At 40.8% G+C, this 19897-nt stretch overlaps 1 protein-coding gene across 4 annotated transcripts in view; it reads right to left on the bottom strand.

Annotated features, from left to right (window-relative positions):
- The window catches only part of RAB3IP (RAB3A interacting protein), a 29108-nt gene extending 11145 nt beyond the window's left edge, over positions 1-17963 (bottom strand). Inside the window, exons 1-6 of one of the 4 annotated variants that reach the window (XM_085221186.1) lie at positions 17818-17962; positions 10774-11049; positions 10313-10574; positions 3285-3380; positions 680-757; positions 139-342 (exon numbers count right to left, since the gene is read on the bottom strand). In XM_085221186.1, coding sequence (XP_085077312.1) covers positions 139-342; positions 680-757; positions 3285-3380; positions 10313-10574; positions 10774-11024 — 891 coding nt within the window. In that variant the 5' untranslated portion in view covers positions 11025-11049; positions 17818-17962. Of the gene's footprint in view, positions 1-138; positions 343-679; positions 758-3284; positions 3381-10312; positions 10575-10773; positions 11050-13078; positions 13103-17744 lie in introns of those variants that run through there. The other 3 variants (XM_085221187.1, XM_085221191.1, XM_085221198.1) reach the window with 3 other exon arrangements.
- Between the last annotated feature and the right edge of the window lie 1934 nt (positions 17964-19897).

The raw sequence follows: 19897 nt of genomic DNA, 5'->3' as shown, positions 1-19897 counted from the left end.
ATAAGAAAAATTCTTTCATTAATGAAAAATCTCTACAATTGCTATTATAAGATTTACTACATACCAAACTTACTGTGAGGAAAAACAAAGCAATTAAACTGGCTTATCAGCACCAGAAGACAATCCTCATACTTTTACCTCTTTGCAGTCTTTTACAATTGGCTGCATCATAGTAAGGTCCTGATGACTTCCACCCATAGCACTACTTGTACTCTTGTTTCTTGCATGCCCTTTCTTAAAAGGAGTTTTTCCACCAGACTGAAACTCCTTAGTTGGAGATGTTGGTGAAGTAGACAGTACTAACGTTTTCAGTGCCGCTACTTCAGCCTGAAGGACATCAATCTTGAAAACAAAAATACAAAGTCATTATCAAACAAAAATATCATACTTGTAGACTGATGTTAAATCATTTCATGACATTTCCAGTAACTTCTGTTCAAATCAAGACTTCATTTTCCAGCAGTGCTAACAAGAGATCTCTTTGTTACTGCAACTGTAACTGGTTTCTTGCACACCTTGCTAGTTATCTAATGTGATGCTGCATCCATTGGTGTTAGCTAAGAACACATCAAGGCAACAAAGAACAAGTCAATTTATATTTTAATAATCTTTCCATCATTCACTTGGTCCTGTAGGTCCACGTAAAAAGACAAAACAAGCAAGCTGGAAATAAACTCACCTTCCCCTGTGCTTCTTTTAACTGTTTTTCTGCTGCAGCTTGTTTGACATTAGCTTCTTTAACCATTTTGTGCGCTTCCTGTAAAAAATTTGTAGCTGGAGTAAATGTTTCACACCAATTTACAAGTTAAAAACAACAACCACCACCACCACCACCACCTAAGGAGTTGCATCATACTTTTGCTCCACTGCGATTACTTGCAAATAAGCTGTGCAACAATCTGCCAAATCTAAATAGTTACAAACCAAAAAATAGCTGCAAATCTATCATCTGGATTCCTCACTGCACCAGCAAGTCCCTTCTCCGTGGTCCAGAGCCAAGAAATTCAACAACTCAACCCACTGACAGCCAACCTCCTCCCCTCTCTCCCCCTCCCCCCCCCAACAAAAACAATACCTGTCATGAATGCCAGCCTCTGGACACACTTCAGCAGCTGACCATTGAAGTTCCTTGACCCCCAGGGGAAAGACTCAACCAGTAGCAACAAAAGCAACAAGGGCACAGTAACACATTCAGAAGAATTTCTCTCTCCTAGCCAGAATAACCAGTTTTACTCAAATGCATGAAGAAACTGGTCAAACAGCTCAAGCCTGAAGTTTCACCATTAATAAAAATGTAAAGGATTAAAAATAATTTATGGATTAATAAACATTTCTTAAGTAGAACAGAAAATGCACTAGAAACCCATCTGAGTAAACGAGCAGGACTAAGCTAATAACAAAGCATAAAAAGACTGGGATTTTTTCAATTTTTTTTTTTTCCTCCAAACATCATTTAGCCTTTTGTCTGGGTAACTTATTGTTTTGGCTCTGACCCAGCAATTTGCACCCGTGATCCAATTGTTCTGTTCTTATTTGGTACTTAACAAAGGCAAAAAAAAAAAAAAAAAGGGAAGATCAGGGCCATCAACCAAATCACCTGAGGTAGGACCCTTCTCATATCTGTAAAGCGCCTGCACGTGTCTGGACACTATATAAATAAAACAGAATGTTCATCCACAGTGACACCAAAAGATCTGGCTGCCACTGGCAAACAACACAGCTGTATAGTATGGGTCTGTAAAATTCTCTTAAGTAACATACACATGCAGGAATGAGAACATACACATTTATACAATGTGTACAAATACATTTAACATTGACCATGCAGTTTCTGTTTAGTGATGTATCTTGGAAAGCAAAGCATGTTATATGTGGAAAAATGTAACGTATACAACCAGCTGTGTAAAACAAGTCTTGATCCTCAACTGAGATGCATTAACATCAGCTCCACCATACCAACTTAGGTAGCATCTTACACGGTTACTGAAATTAGTGGGATTCAGTATAGAATGCGAATCCTAGAACTGTAGATCCCACTGTAAAAGTGAAGAAACCTCAGCTTGTGTTTTACTACAGACTCTTGGTGAAAACATATCACAAAAGAGAATTTAAGTGACGTGCCCACAACAGCTGGGAGTTCTGAATAATTAAAACTCATTAAATAATCATTACTAATGTGTTATATTTCACGTGTAGCTTTCACAAGTTGATTAACTGCTTTAAGTTAAATGGATAACGTAAGTTTTATTCCTCTGCAGTTAAAATACCTGACCAGCACTTTCCTCCCCCCAGTATATACAAATATTTATGCTAAAAAAAAAAAAAAAAACCAGCCCTCCAGTGTTCCACTTATACTGGTTAATATTTATAATGCTTAATATTCTTAGCAGCTTTGCACTACTGGGATGATGAAATAAATTGCTCTGCCAATCCACAGAGCAGTTTGCAATTCCATTTATGAATGCCAATACTTTCCAGGTTTTGACAGCACTTTTGTAGCATTACAACATCACCAATGTTGTTTCTAAATCATGGTTTTCAGCATATGCTGAAAGAGAAAACAAGACCTTCAATTCAGTAAGCAGAAAGTATAACTGATTTATGAAGTTTATGCCAACAGGTATGCCTCCATTCCATGAGAAAATGGTAACTAACCTTGTTTCAAGTGTGGATTTAAGATTTTTGTTTGTTTGTTTGATGCAAGCTCACAATCTTTGCTGGCATCACTGCCATTTTCTCAAAAGAAAAGATCCCACTTAAAGTTCAAGGCGTTTCAGTTTGCAACCAGGCGCCACCCCGGTGCATTACTCAGTTTGTCTTCAAACTTGTGGGTGTAACATGCTGCCAGACCCAAAATTCAAAAGCTGAAAGCATGGTTAAGTTCTATACTGTGTTCTACCCTCTATTAATCTGGAACTATGCTATTTTGTATTTAATCACCATGACAACCCCAAATTTAGCTCTTGTCTAAATAGCTGCGTTGTCAGACAGAAGCTGCATCAATACAGTTATGCCAAAAAATAAGCCTAAATACTCTCAAGCTTTCTGATAGATTTTCCTTATTTTCTTCATTTTGTGCCAGGCAAACTGACAAGCTCAAAGTCTCTCATCTGATTGAAAAGCCTACTACTTGCTCTTAAGTTCTCTACCACCACACCCAGGTCTTTAGAACAGAAATCCCTTTATAAGCTTATTGCAGAAAAATTGCATGAAAAACACTGATTCTACATAAAACATCTGGCTCAGCTTCCTTTAAGTATATCACATCGAAGACTCCAACAAACCTCAAACAGACTAGCTGTAAGTTCTTCCAATTCCTGTCCAAGTTGATCTCGCACTTTAGAAAGCCTTTCACATTCTTCATCTTTTAACTTCAGCTCCTATGGAAAATTAAAAGTTATTTATTCTGACTTAGAGAAGTAATTTGGCCTCTTAAAGCTAATACCACAGAGAAGGGGGGGAAAAATAAGGAGAAAAAAAAAAAGATCAGAGGAAAACAAAACCCTTTGCTAAACAAAGCCTTTCAACATATTCATCTTAAAACTAGAAGCAGTTAAATTAACGCTGTACATACATAGCTATTTCTTCCTGCTATATAGCAACGTCTACGGTATCTCTAACCTGAACATCAGCATTTCCAAAATCCTAAGAAAAAAATAAAAAAGCAGTTTTTCTTTTCCTGAAAGTATAAAAGAATCAAATATAGGACAGAATATCAGCTCTATTTACCTATAGCTTAACAGATACTTAATATATAAGTACTTGATTTTATTGGGTGTAGGAGTTGGTTGGGTTGTTTTTCTTTTTTTAGTTTATTTTTCAAAATATCTTCATCTCAAGATGATTCCCAATTCCCTTACAATCTTAAAACGTGATGGAAATAGCAACTCCCTTGTAGGTCTCCTTGTATCTAACACAATTACAAAGTCACACTGTAATTATATCCTTACTCTCATTAATGCAGATTCATAAATCAAATGGGTGAAGCGTGCCCAATCTTGTCTGTATTTTGCTAAGTCTGAGGGAAAAGGGGGGTATTTTTGCAGGAGTACAAAAAGTTTGACAAGTTTGGAAGAGTTCCCCTTTCTCACTCATTAAGCACTGGAAGCTGTAGCAGGAAAGAGAAGGACAGGGGAAAAAAAAAAAAAAAAGCAAGGGTAAGAAAAGCAGAAAGCAACCCATTCTGACCTTTCAAGCATTCCTTTTGCCCATAACTCCTCTCCCAGTCTAGATCTTCTCCCTTTTCTTTTCCCCTGCCTATCTTGTTACTACACTCCCATCACTCCCAAGACTGATCCAAGTCTGTCACTGACACTTTAGAGATCTCAAACACAATCTAGCAATCATTTGCTTCCAAAACAGTAGAAACAAAGAATACACCTGCCTTCACAAACCTCTGGCAGGCCAGTTTCTAAAGAGGTATAAAAGGGCCAAAACATCAGCTTCTGCATTTTCCTGGGAGGCATTTCTCCCAAAGTTATTGTGACTGAGTAATGTGCACACAATAACGTAGCAAACTAAATCTTGCCTTACAGCAGGCTATTTCTGCAGTCAAACTGGTAGCAATTTTCCTCTGGGGTGAAGATCCTCCTGACAGACTTCAGCTCCTAAACTTGGCAAGCGTTTGGGGGCTGTTCAATACCCATGTATTGTAAAACACATTATTTATTCCTTTTATTTGTTTTCAACTATGGACGCTGTGATCAAATTTTATTCCAGTTTGCTATTTTGATTTTTTTTTTGCTTTCCATACGTGGCCTTTGAGCTGTTATAAAAAAGTATCACTAAAATGTTTTTTTTTTTTGGGGGGGGTGGAAAGGGGGGGTCTAATTTCTCCAGTATTTCTCACATAAGGTACATTTGCTAATAGAGAAAAGAAAGATTCTGATGCAAAATGCTTAAAGCTCAAGTTTCACATGTTCCTATAAATACAACGAATACATCAATACTTTTTAGCTCTTTCGTTTATTTCACTGATTTATTAGAAATATGCTATGTATATCTTAAACACAGAAGTGCCACAAGACACTGTGGGAGATTGGAATAAGATTCAGGTCAAGACTTGTCAAACTCATGTAGGCAGAACTACCCTTGTTCTATCTCTATCAATACACTATTTTAGGAGAGACTGTTGCAACTTTGCTTGTAACTGGAAACATCAGGGGGAGGCCTAGATTAAAATTTAGGCAGATAAGTAAAGCTACTTAATGAAAGCAAAAAGGAGACAACAGCATGCAGTCTATTGCACTTAGCAGCTTAGCTACATTTCTCAAATACGGGGCAAATTCCTGCAACACGATTCAGGAGGAGTATAATATATCATCTTATTTTGTCAAATAAGTTTAATAGCTGAGGCTGATGTGTTTTTTTTATGCAGGGAAAAAATAAAGAGTGCTCAAATAATCAGAAGCTATTGGAGCCATTGCTACCACTTGTGCCTTAAAGTCATCACTGAACACAGCCTTAGAGAACAGACAATTGTGTGCAGTAAGTTTACCACCATGCTGCAGTCCTTCCAACATTGCTGTTCTGAAAAAGTAACTACTTGAAAAAAAAAAAAAAGAGCTATTATAAAGCAAAATACACACAAATACAGAAGTAGGTGATAAGAATTTGTAACTTGCAGGGCAAAAAACCCACTCAAAAATATATATACATATATATATATTATCAAATAGTTATATTATTGCTTATTTCACTTTGATTTTCATGATAAGAATGCAGGTTGGTTTTCTAGAAAGAAGCAATAAGAGACACAAATTGCTGCTTCAGAACAATTAACGCTTTGAATACTAGAAAGAAAATCATCCTAGATCAAGTTCAACAATTTAAGCAAGTCACCACTCAAGAAGAGAGCAAGAAATTCTATAGGTATCACCTAAAATGAGAGCTGTGGAATACTGCTGAAGCTGCCAAGAGGGCAAGCTGTACCCTGGGATGCATTAGCTGCAGCACAGTCAAAAGTGGTGATTCTCCCAATATACTTAGTGTTTGCATGGCCTCTCTTGGAGTGCCGTGCACAGCTCCTAGCTCTGTGTTTCAAAAAGACATGCTGATAATTCAGTGCATCCAGAGGAGGATGAAAAAGGTTCATAGGTCAGAAGGCACGTCCCAAGAGGAGCAGCTGAGGACAGTGGGTTTGGTAAGCTCAGGAAAAAGGAGGCTGAGACGTGGCCTCATTGCTCTCTGCAGCTTCCTAAGGAGAGAGGGAAGCACCCAGCTTCTCCCTGGTATCCAGTGACAAGATATGTGGCACTGGCTCAAGCTGCATCAAGAAGGTTCCTGCTAGACCTGAGGAAAAGCATTTTACCAAGAGGAGGACAGTCAGACACTGGTACAGACTTCCTGCAGATGCTTCGTGCCTCAATGCCTGTCTGTGGCATTCAAATAACATTCTTAATTATAGACTTTTAACAGTGGGCCAGTTCAAAAGCAATCTGATAGTTGGGTTCCACCTTCACAGGGACCCTTCCAACTGAACTTCAGTCTTCAGAGATACAAGGACTTCACAGGCTCCTGAATCATTTGGTCCTATGCTGCCAGTGAAGATGCTTCTTTTGCTTGCGTGTAAACTTCCACCTGCCAGAGAATAAATCTGTTATCTGCAGCGTGATGCTACACCAGCTTAAGGCAGAGGTATGGAAACAAGCCTCTCAATGCATAAAGACAGCAAAGAACAGCTACAACCAATCTTTAGCAGTCAAAATCTAGCAGCCTTTTGCAATGTTTTAATAAAGCTTGAAAACACACTTTGGTGGATGTTATTCTAGAGCCTTCTCGCTTTTACTCTTGTTAGTTCACAGGGAAATGACTGCAGAAATTTAAGAATGCCAAATGTTCTCCTACAATGTACTGGAATTCCTTGCTAGTTATTGTGAATATATTTATCCATTAACCCATGCAGAGTTATCAAAATAACACATTTGTCTATGAAAAAAAATAAAAGATTTAGCCACCAGCATTAGTCTACTCAGAGACACTATAACAGGAGCAATCAACTCTGCACTGGATTCTTTGACAACACAGGTGGAAAAGTCTACTTCAAGCCCTGTGGTAATATGTAAGACCTGGAGAACAAACAATGCTGAGTACTCTAGTTTCATCTTACAACAGGAAGAATGTATACAGAAACTGAAAGATCTGGAACAAAATCCAGATCTGAGTACCATGGTCAAAAAAGATACGTTGAAATTGACAGTGCCATGTTCAGTGCTGTTACTCTTTCATGAGAGTCACTTCATCAGTGCAAGAAAACCTCTCAGTTTCACTCTTACTAGGGAAATATCAATAATGCAGATTTCTGCTACAAAAATCATAAATGGCTTTGCTGCCAACAAGCCTAGAGATCCCATTCAAGAGACAGTGGGAAGCATGGAATTCATTCTCAGGGTATGATATTTACAGTCATCAGCTCTGGTAGACTGCTCTTCCCTCAGCAAGAAGGAGCAAACTAGTAGTAAGAGCTGGAGATTTCAACATTTCAAGAGAAAACATCAAAGTTTGCCTTTGCAGTTATGGATAGCATAATTACACTGATGGTCAGTGACGAATTTCATGGCCAAGCCGCACAAAAAAACTGAAGGAAGACATGACCATGAGCTGCTACAGCTCAAAAACGATAAGTGAGCAACCTGAAGCACTGGCAATGTGCCTGTTACTTCATACAAAAGACAAACAGAAGGTGTCCTATTGCAAAGGCTCCACTCAACTTGCATGTCAAGAAATTCCGTAATGCAAAATACCACCACTTTTCTCTCAACGTTACCTCAATGTGGTTTATTTACTTTCAATAACCATAGGGTTACATCTCAATCATAGCTGAAGAAGAAAAAATAAAGAAACGTACAGAGACTTGAGGAGATGCATTCTCACACATTGAATCATTATATATTTTAACACCTCAATTTTCCTGATGCTGTTTAAAAAGAGGAACAAAACACACAGAAAGGTTCAGATCATTAAAATGGGCTCTTCAGCTCTATTTGATGAGTGCAGCCAGAAGTAAGCCTACATTGGAAAAAGAAAATAAAAGAAGGCCTGAATGGGCTCAGCAAATGGTGAAAAATCTGCCAAGTTTTAATGACTAGAAACTACGCTCAGGCAAAAGTGCACCTAACCTTACACACAGTTACTGCAAAATGCTGCCCTGCTGTTATCCCTGGCTCAACCTTTCTCACAATTTTATGATATGATTCAGTCTTGCAATTTACCTAGATTAACACAAAAATGTTATGTGTATATATCTCTTACATTAAAAAAACAAAACAAACAGGGATGAAGAAAAAAGTTGCACTCAAAGAAGCAGAGACATTAAAAAAGAATTCAGATAATGGATTCTTAAGCTTCAAAATTCCTACTTCCCTTCTAGTTCTCCTTCCAATCACAACTGCAACAAATTCAAATCCATCTGTCTTTAATACACGGTACAACTGCACACATGCTTTGGGTAAAAAAAGTTTGGAAGAAATGAAACACGCAAGATAGCAAATTGGTGCTCACTTCATTCATTCCTGGAAAGTCCGTATGCTTTCTAGGATGAATGATCTAATAAAATTCAAGTACAAATTACCATTTTTACTTTTCTCATTCTTCCTGACAAAGCTCATAAACCCAAGGGAACCAGAGTCTTAAAGAGAATTTAAAAGTACAATGTAAGAAAAAAAAAAAAAAGCTAGATATAAGCACCACGTATTAATTACTTGTCTGCAAATTTTTAAACTAAGTATTCTTTGACAAAGCTAAATGTAGTTGGATATATATTTTCAAAGACTGCATGACAATGAATAACGCAGGGGGACACAGCCCTGTATGAACAGCCATGTCTTACAAAAACTAGTTCCTATTACACAGTGGAAGAAAGCATATACTATAAGATGAACAGTGTTTGTCGTGTAGTCTTTAAAGCCTCCAGTGTTACTGAGCTATCCTGAACCAATGGAAGTTCAGATGGATAACATTTGTTTGTTTGTCTTCCAAGACTAATAGTGTAAGAATCAACCTAATGTGCTGAGAATTAACAAAGATTTTGACATCAACATTCTCAAGTTCGAGTTGAATCTTTTTTTTATTTTTATTTTTTTTTTTAAATAACATCCAAACTGTTTGAAACTACTTAATTTTTTCTTTTTTTTTTTTAATGGTCTTAACAGCTTTAATGCTACTTTTGTGAATTAACGTTTTCAGGTAATTCAAAGATAACAGTAACAGATCTGAGCTGCTGATTTTAACTACGTTAGTTACAATTTTGTATGCTGTCAGGAGCTGGAATGCCTTTTCTGAAGCTTAAACTTTAGTTTGATCTTACTTCCTAAGGTTCCAAGATTAACTTCTCGGTTTATATATTCACATGCAAGGTCCTCAAACTCAGCTCAGGTTAATGTTTCCTTTCTGTGGTCAAATACTAAACACCTTTGGCAAAGGAAGCAACTGTACAAAACAACCAACAGAAGCAGCGATATCAGAATTCATATTTAAGATTCACACTGACAAGGGCAAATGCAACTACGACAGAAACAATGGCTATATTCAACAGAAAGAGGCAGCAAGCAGAGAGGAGAAGTTCAAACACGAGGAAAGATGAGCTTAAATCTAAACAAGAATGAAATCATGTAGAGGAGAGGGCACAGGACACAAACAGCACAAAGTCTACTAGGAAATTTAAGCACAGAAGGACATTAGAATGGTAAACAATGGCTTTGCATTTATATAGCTCCATCCATCCAAACAAGACAAAGCGCTTTACAAATATTAACAAACTGAGCCACAGTTTCCTCAGAGGTGTCCATATTCAATCTGAAGTGTGGTGTCACAGTACTCTGAAGAACTTCAGGGACATCTTTATTGCTTTTTTCCTATGCAAGCATTCCCCTCTGATACCTCAGAGGTATTCATGTTCTAAAATATTCGTATAGTCCACAACACAAGCTACATTTTTATCCCACAAGAGAAAGAAAATCTGAGAGGTATATCATCAACGTTATGAATACTTAAAAACTAGCTGACAAAAGAATTACTCTTATTCTCAAACGTCAGAATGAAAGACTGGTCTAAATTCTAAGAAAAAGTGTTTAACCAGAAATGAAGGAAAAGCTTTACATGTTATGTAGCAGCAGCACTAGGAAAAAAAAAGTCAGGGAATAAATCTAAGACATGAGCACTGCAGACATTCAGAAAAATTTCCAACAATTACACTGTAATAATTCTATTATAAATGAGTACTCAGACAGCACCTTCTGGCCCACCTATCATTCTGCCACACGAGAACCACGTTGAACAGAGAAAAAGGAGGAGAAGACAAGACAACAAGCCTTACCCTCTGAGCTTTTGCAAGTTCTTCTTTCAATCTTTCATAGCCCTTTTCTCTTACTTCCAGTACAGATGGGCTCCGTAAGTGAGATAAACTGTCTGTACTCAAACCAAAAATATCTTCGTTTCCTTCAGCAACATCTGCTACTGTAGCACCCTGCAAACACTCTCTCTCTGCATTATTGCTCTCCTTTCTGGAATTATTGTGATTGAATGACCCCCCCTGGGGTCCAGAGGTAGAACAAAGCACTGCGTCGGTAACATTGATGCTGCAAAGAAAGGGATAGGGTTTTCTTAATTTATAATACAAATTAAAAGTATTTTAGAAATGGCAGTAGTAGTGCTGGATGCACTGTTACGGACGCAATTTAATATTATACACTATATTAAAATTCTATCTTTAGTAAAGTGAGAAGTAGTCCTACAAACAAACAAAAAAACACCAGTAAAGAGATGCACAAGGCTCACCTGACACCTGATACTTCCCCACTATTCAGTTGTCTGGGAGATGAATAAACAGGTTGCGTGGGAAGGTCGGAAACATTCAATGCATTGGGTTGGATTGGTGTGGAGGACACAACAGAAGGATGTGGTCGGTAAATAACACTGGGTGAGGTAGTTTGTTCCTGAGTTCCTGGCTCATTTACTCCAAGAAGATCCGGTGTAGTGGGCGAAGCGAGGTTCACTTCATGAAAGCCTTCCAAGGGATCACTGGCCATAATAAATGCCTCATCATATGAAGCCCTAAATGAAACAGTCACATCATCAGAATGCAAACAGGAAATAGTTACATCTTTATAGACATCATTATATTGCTTGTTATGGTCATTTGAATTTTTAAAAACTAGACAAATATGATCGAAATACTTCGTGCTGGAACAGAAACAAGTATCAACTTCAACATCCACAAATTTTTTCTTCAGTATTGGACTGTGAACTCAGAAGACCTAAGAACAAACTCCCAGTCTAAAAGTCAATACAGTCTTAGACTGTTTTGTATCAAAACACACATTATATTCAAGAACGAGAACGAAAAAAAAAACCACCTTAAGTTTCCACTTTTAATCTCAATGAAGCAAATACTCATAGAATCATAGAATGGCCTGGGCTGAAAAGGACCACAATGATTATTTAGTTCCAACCCCCCTGCTACGTGCAGGTTCACCAACCACCAGACCAGGCTGCCCAGAGCCACATCCAGCCTGGCCCTGAATGCTTCCAGGGATGGGGCATCCACAGCCTCCTTGGGCAGCCTGTTCCAGTGTGTAATATTCTAGAGACAGAAATCAGTGTACCTTTAAATAAATTATAGTCCATAACAGTTTTGGTTAATTTATGTCTAACCTTGTAACACTTCATTGGAGTGACAGAGCTGGTCAATAAAACCTCTACTGAAGCATGATGTGTGCTTAATATCTAGCATAATTAAGTGATGACTGTGCATTTAATAAGTATCACATAAAATATGAGTTCACTGCATATAATACACATAAAAGTGTGCAATTAATTGGTAATTTGGACAATCTAACACACATTATCTTTTAATTTTTTTTTAATTTCATCCTTTTCCTAACAATATGGTACAGCACAAATTACACAAGCTCCAAAGAAGCTCCTATTTCCCTCATGGGGAAATGATCATTGATCAGACCTCATAAAATCTTTGCATGATTTAAAACTATAAACTAGCACTTTTATAAAGACAAAATTAAGGCTTCACAAGGGAACCTAACACAGAAGAGAACCATAGCATCATCTAACTGACAGAACCCATTCTGTTTTAGAGAAAATCTGTTTCACTCTTCCAGTTGAAAAGAGCGTGTAGGGAACAAATTAGAAAGATGATGATTATAACCACAGAGATGTCATCTATTCACTGCTGCAATGTATGTCCAGTTCATTATCTGTTTCATAAAGCAAAGGAAATGCCATGAATGGAATCTCCAAGTCAATATACACACCAGTGTTTTAGTTACATCAAGGTGTTTTGATCACCTCGAACACAAAGAACTCTGCTCAAAACTTGTTTAACGTGGCTGTGCGTTCACTCAGTCAGTACAAAAAACAAGTTGCTTTACCACATCATGAGGAACATTTGGAGCAAAAGTTAGAAATTAATTTTCACAGCTAGAAGAATAAGTTCCCTACAGTGTTGTTATCTTTCTTGATTGCTCGCCCCCAAAACCGGCAATTGCTAAGAAACCGCCAGACAAGCACAGAGAAGACCCTACATAAGTGAAAAGGGACACACAGTGGCTGGCAACTCCGCCCACAGCAGGGGTTGGAACTGGATCGTCTTTAAGGTCCTTTCCAACCCAAACCATTCTGTGACACCATTTTCCATTCTATACAGGAATCTGTTTTATTTTGATGAACAGCCACACAAACGTCACTTATAAAGAAAACAGTCACAATTTTGTGGTATGGAGCTTTTCTGTAATGCAAACATTAACAGCTTACTTTTGAGCTCCATTCAAGTAAGCTTTACAAATATTCTTGTTTGCTTTCTCTATAGCTCTCCTTAGCTATTAGAAACATTCTGATTATATGCTCTGTGTGACGATAAAACCTGTTGAGCCAAGAGATTAAACCAAAGGGACAGCCAAAGCTGAGGGACTTCAAGGGTAAATGCCAAAACATTTTCAGGTCAACAGTAAAACAATTCCATGTTGGCATCCACCATTTAATAAGCTAAACATTGCCATCTTGAAAAGAACTAAAGTGCCAGAAAGAGTCCTTCAAAACTCACTGATGAAGCTGAAAATATCCATACCCCTAGTCTCGAAGTCAGGCTCACATCTACAGGAACACATCGCCTTTCACCGCTGCCACCAGCCTCTGTACCCAATGCTATTACACGAGTTACAAACACCATTGATGTCTCTTCTCATTCCCAGTTCCTTTGGATTCCAGCCTTCACAATTAGCACAAGATACAAGAAGACACGGACTTCTGCGTAGCAATGCTGGAAGGCTGCCCGCACACTTTGCCTACAGCACCTAGGAAACTGCACCAAAAACCACCCACCAGAATCACAGAGAGAGAACGCAGATGAAAGCAAAATGGGAACAACTACTCTTTTACTTCTTCCCTTCTGGTGACTCGTTTCCATTTCAAGTGTTTCCATTTTGGTTCCACTGAAAACAGCCCAACTCAATGCCCGGCAGCAGCGCCCAGCTCACTGCTCAGCATCACCAGCTGTTTGCAGTTGCAAACCCAACTGAGATGAAATTTCCTCAGTTATTAAAAAGGAAGCTCTTTCTGATTTAGTAAGTAAAAAATTTCACAGAAGCGATAAAGCACAACCTTTCAGTTAGGCTCTCCACAGACCGTCAGATGGGCACTGCCAGGCATGCCATCTGTTGAACACTTTCCATTCACAACTTTTTTCCTCCCCGTGCTACTTCTCGCTCTGCAGGGAGAGGCAGCAACGAGGCAAACCATCCATACCAGAAGAAGGCTGAGTGAAACAGCTCCATTCCTAGACTGGCCAGTGCCAGAATACTTTTACCAACACGTCTGCTGAACACGTTATGCATAGACAAAACCAAACCTACATGCAAAAAGCTTAGCGCTCCTAAAAAAAAAAACAGTCCGCTTCTGACAAAGAGCTCTATAAAGTAATGGTAAACACCACCACCACCACATATTAAATGTCAGTGTTATTAAGGAGCATGGGTTTGGTTCAAGCTTTGTGGATTTTCCCATAAGTGACAAATACACAGCTTTGCTGTGAAGGCACACAACGACATGCACAGCAAGCAGGGGCGTTCACCAGGAGCTGTGCTGACAGCATGTAAAAAGCCAGTGTTGACACTGCTCTATCTCACTGCCACTGCAAACAGCAGCCAATATCCCAGCACATATCAGGGCAGCACACTTATTAAATAAACAAAATCATGAATATCCTTTGTACTTTCTTTGCTAGATTAATATACAGTGAAAGGTTGGAATAGCATTTGCGGCTACCCAATGTGATCATTTTTGTTTTAGATGATAGTATATAATTCAGATGATGCACAAAAATCAAGTAATTGCCATAAACTAGTATCAAACAACAGCATAAGTTAATTTCCTTATATTATTACCTAAAAATAATGCAAATTTGGTGGACACTATCAGAACTTTGCCCTTCTTCAAACCTCTCTGCTGTCCTTTTGCACTACTGATTAACCACATAACTTCCCAAAGGAACTATGCGCAAATCTGTTATTTTATCTGTGATTTATTAAAAGTGATCACAAAAAAAAAAAAAACAGTTCAATACGTTCCTAACAGGAACCAAGAGCTGTGAACAGCCAAATCAAAATGCTTCATCTAGCTTTCAGAAGCTCCTGGTCCAAGTCAGAGCAGTTAACTCCACAGAGCACTAACTGATCACAGTGGAAAGTTTTTCTCTGAAAAACAATGCTTTTGTTTAAGATGCCTGCTGCAAGCTCTGGAGTTTCTCTTTTACAGTCTGCTCAAAGCTGTCATTTCAGTCTGCTGGTATTTGAAAGCAACCTCCTAATTGCTGGAAAAGCTATTTGGTGGTGGCATTGCTTTCCAACATTTTATACCTCAAAAAGCTCATTTTTTAGCTTTAATAATCAAGAGCACAATAGAACTGTTACCTGCTCAAGGAAACAGGAGGGGAAAAAAAAAATACAAGCGAAAGGAGCCACTATTTCTAAACATTCTGACGACAAGAAAACTCTAGTTAGCATTTACCAAAAAATGTGTGTATTACCTGAGGTATTTTAATATTTAGAAAGGCCCTCTGTGTGGGGATAATGAAATCTCAAAGGCCTCATTTATTAGAGTCTAGCTCTATAGGGGGGGCTGCAGGGGAAGCAGGACAGACAAGCAGATTTTTTGTACCGGTTCCTCAGGACTGGCATTTGCCCACCATAAGGCCTGCATTCTTCTCAGTGGGTTTTGAAATATTTGGCATTAATACAGCCTGGAATGCGAGATGCTTTAAGTCCTAAAGAACTCAAAAGGGAATTATAGTAGTGGACTAACAAATACACACCTGTTAAAGAAGCAGTCCGATTACTGCAACTCCATACCCAGCATTCTTTGTAAGGATCATGTGGACATAAATTTAAGGAACAGCAAATCAACACAGTATATGAGATGTTCATCGGATGCTGGCACTTGATAAAGAGGTTTGGTGATTTTTTTTTTTCCCCCCCCCAGGGCTAAACTGTTTTCTATTTCTGCTTAGCCAGAAGATCCAAACAAATTTAAACATAGCTACCGATGCTTGCTCACTGCACTGACAGTTTCAGATTTGACGCAGGAATTTCCTTCAAGTTTGTCATAACTGTAAAGGTGAGAATTTTTTGCAGAACTTTTCACTCAGGGAACCCAAATTTGCAACAAGTTACTTGGAGAGCAGGAAGATACAAGAGAAAAGAAACTACTGACTTTTTCAGTGTTTAGTTACTGCTTTTCATAGGATCATAGAACGGCCTGGGTTGAAAACAACCACAGTGATCACCTAGTTTGAACCCCCCTGCTATGTGCAGGGTCACCAACCACCAGATCAGGCTGCCCAGCGCCACATCCAGCCTGGCCTTGAATGCTCCAGGGATGGGGCATCCACAGCCTCCTTGGGCAACCTCTTCCAGCGCATCTCCACCCTGTGTGAAAAACTTCCTCCTAATATCTAACTTAAACCTCCCCTGTCTCAGTTTAAGACCATTCCCCCTTGTCCTACCACTATCCACCCTCGTAAACAGCCGTTAAATAGCTTTTATTTGTGAGTGACACTAGATGATGTATTTACCAACAGGCAGTAAAAGCAACAGGCAAGTCCATATAATTCAAGGACTAGCAAAAAGAAAAAAGAGGTTTTTCTACTGCATCCCCCTTTGTAATGTGATATCATGCTATAATGCAGTCTTCTTCCATTCTTTAGTCTGCTAGCCATCCAAGCACTATTTCATGCTGTTCTGAAGAAGTATATAAGACTATTTAGTAGCAAGATTAAAAAAGTTCTTTTTAACTTTATGTAATCAACAGCTCAGCAAAACATATCTTTTAAATTACTAATGGGATATCTCCAACTAGAAGAAGTTGGGTGCAGACAGCAAGTATTACCTTTCTTACAGGAGGGAAGAGGTAGCACACAAGATTCATAGAGTTGCATTTATAAAGCCCTTGTGAAACTTATAAATACGGCTTAGAGTCGGCTACACACTATACCTCTTACTCAAGAGAAAAATCAGCACTCTATGAGGTAGAATCCCTCAAAACATACTGTAGACATTCAAAGCACAGCACTCAGATGACAAAGCCTCTCTAAAAGCAGTGGATGTGCTCGCAGACAGTAATCCCTTTCCAAACGCTGCTCTGAAGACACAGTGCAGTTCTGCCTTACCTCAGGAGGAGCCCCGCAGCACAGCTCAGCTTTGCTCTGGGTTGCACCGTTACAGCAATGTAACTCCTGCTGAGACTTTGTCTAAAGATAAACTCACCTCCAGTTAGCACTGAAAACATTTAATTAGTAAAAGCAATCACACAAAGTATGTAAAGCCTTCTAGACGCGCATGCATCTGGCCTGAACCAGGTGATCGATAGGAGCCCTTCCAACCCATTCTATCATTCCATCTTACTAACCACAACTTACGACACAACTTCTAGTCCGTTTACCGCAGACAGCACTCTGAGCACCGTATCAAAAAGAAAAACACCTGAAGTACGCGTTTATTTCCGGGGAAAACCCAGCCAGCAGAAGGAAGATCGGCTGCCGTGGCATTTGGCACGGCGCTGACCAAGCGCTGCAGCCCGCCGTGAGCCGGTCCTGCACAGCGCCCAGCGCCGCACCAGTCCGCTGCCTCCGCCGCAGCTGGCGGTGCGCTCGCCTTTGTTATTTATTAAAAGCATAACAACAGCGGTGAATTATTGATGGCTCCTCGCCGGCCGGCTCGTTCGGTAACAAGAACCAAGGGCAGCGGATCGGCTGCGCGTCAGAGGCACGGCAGGCCCGGACCGAGCCCCCTCGCTGAGCGGCTCTAACAACAACAATAAAATTACTACAGCAGCACAGCAGCGGGCTTTGCCCTGCGTGTCACTGAGGAACGCAAACACCGAACAGATGGCAGCCGCCAATGCAGGCTCCCAGACCGAACAACCCCCACGTCCGCTTGGAAAGAAGAGCCGGCGACCGCACGGCCGGCCGGAACGCCGCCCCGACCGCCCGAGGGCAGCGCCGCGCCTCCCAGCAGCGCCCACAGGTGAGCGGCGCGACCCCGGACACGGCGCGCGGCGGAGCCGCCTCTCCGCGCCCCGCTCCGCAACACCCGACGGCGGAACCGACCCCCGGCGACCGCCCCGCCGCGGCTCGGCGACGAGGAACCGACCCGACCACCGCTCGCTCGGCTTCCCCTCACGCCACACAACAAACTCTGCCGTCGGCGCTCCATCCCCACCGCTCATCCCCTCACCCCCACCTCACATCCCGCTGGGTCCCGCTCCCGGCCCCGCCCGCGCGGCGCCCCGGCGGCACTGCCCCGCGCTCCGTACCTGCGCCGAGCCAGCCCCAACCGCCGCCGCACCGCGTCCCTCGGCCAACCTGGGGGAGGCGGGCACTGAGCCGCCGTCGCGCATGCGCCCCGCCGCCGCCCCGCCCGCTGGGAGGGGGGCAGGTGCGCGCCCTCCGCTGGGCTGCGGTTGGTTTCGTGATGGTGGCGGCGGCCTCCAGGGAGGAGACCGCCTCAAATGGGAGGCATCGCCCTCACACCCCCATAGCCATGGCTGCCCGCACGGTGCTGCGCTGAGAGAATTGGTGCAAATGGTGCCAGGCTCTTCGTGAGGAGACAGCCCCGCGACTTCAGGAGGGATCCGGCAGCATCTCTGTGCTCCTCATCTGGAGGGAGGGCTGAGGTACTGCTGTGTTCAAGGCTGTTCAAGGACAGGGCTACTAAAGCCTGAATGCTTTTTTACTGTGGAAGATGTAGGGAAATTGATCCTCCTATGGTTAGTGGCACACGGTAACAAAGGTGCTTTATTGCACAATTAAAACTGAGAAAATGAGGCATGTACCAGATCATTCTGTGGTGGTTTTAACATGGTGAGGTACGCACTGCTCCCAGTCCGACTCTGAGCCTGTCCACTGCAGTAATACTGAACTGCAACGTGTGTGCATGAGACTAGTGAAATACGGCCACATACACAGCTGAAACAGAGCTCGCACGCCAAAAGGATGTGTTGATGTGTTTTTCAAGCTCTGCTAGTTTGTCCGATAAAGAGAGATTACTGCGACTTCTAATCTAATCTTGGTTTACCTCCTTCCATAAGCCCTCATTACAGCCGCCTCAATGGAGCCACTGTAGAGCCAGCAGTTCTCCAGCTGCGTGGAGGTTAACACATGGCCTTCATGGTTTTTTTTGCCTTTGAAGTCTTGGACTGAATAATTTTGTGTTTTATATACCTCTAAAAGCAATAGGCAAAATGTTGGAAAGCTGGTATAAACAAGACTCCATTTTAGCACTGGCCTAATTACATAGGTTGCTCTAAAAGTAATGCCTCCTATTTATTTCCATAGAAACTACAACCAGTGCAAAGAGTACGATAACATTTGGTAGAGCAAATTCTCAGCTACAAAATGCTATTTTTCAACACAGTCGCCACCATTAGCTATGGTGCCGCTGAGGAACAAAAGCCTTCATGCCACGCTTGCCAAATTTGCACCAGTAGAGGTGATCCACTGTCGCTTTCACCACTGCTGAAACACATCACCCACTGCCTCACTGTGCTCACATCCACTCTTGTGTCTCCGTAAACATTCAGCAAGTGTCTATGAATGTCGGTGGGTGCCATTTTTCCCGCATGGAGGAATTCAGTGACGCACCTTCGCTCAGTCCGCGCTTCCATGTCAGATGCCATTCTGTCAGACTGCCCCTCTGCTACCATCTGTCACACGGCAACAACATGGAATGGGATACTGGTGAGAAGGTTTAACTTTACTGCCGTACCACCAACATCCGCCTGTGGCATCATCAGCCAACATAATAAAATAGGAAGCATTACTCAAGCAAAAAATGCATGTAAACAAGGTCTTGTCTTATTCATCAGTCAAGAATCCAGGCCACATTCTAGTCAATAATTGAAATGTTAATTGTCTTGACAGCTTTCCACTGAATGTGAAAGAATCCTGTTTGACCAGTCCTAAGGACACAGCCACAGACAAATCATATTCTCTGTGATGCATTAACTATTTCATCCACCAAGCAAAATCTTCACTTGGGGCAAAATAAGATGACAAATTAAGATGAGAAAGATGAGAAAAACAAAAGAGAAACACTGATGTAATTCATCAGAAAGTAGATTTATTAACTATAAATGGTAATACATTCTAAACCACTTTTCAATATGTAAATCTACACAGGGGGCTCAGACAGCAAAAATGTTTTCAGAGAATCATCACCCACAGCTTTTCTGGATGTAATTGAAAAACTGAGCAGTGCAAAGAGTAGAGTACTCAAATAGCAGTATAACCTGAAGGTTGTTGCAAAAAGCCTCATAGAACAGAGATTTTCAGCTTGAAGAGCTCCGACCTTTAAAATGATTTAATTTGCTAATATTGCCATGCAATAGAACCCAC

Source organism: Meleagris gallopavo, chromosome 1, assembly GCF_905368555.1.
Source record: "Meleagris gallopavo chromosome 1, MGAL_WU_HG_1.1, whole genome shotgun sequence".
NCBI lineage: Eukaryota > Metazoa > Chordata > Aves > Galliformes > Phasianidae > Meleagris > Meleagris gallopavo.
The sequence above is the reverse complement of the archived record's forward strand: the minus strand, read 5'-3'. Positions and strand labels throughout refer to the sequence as shown.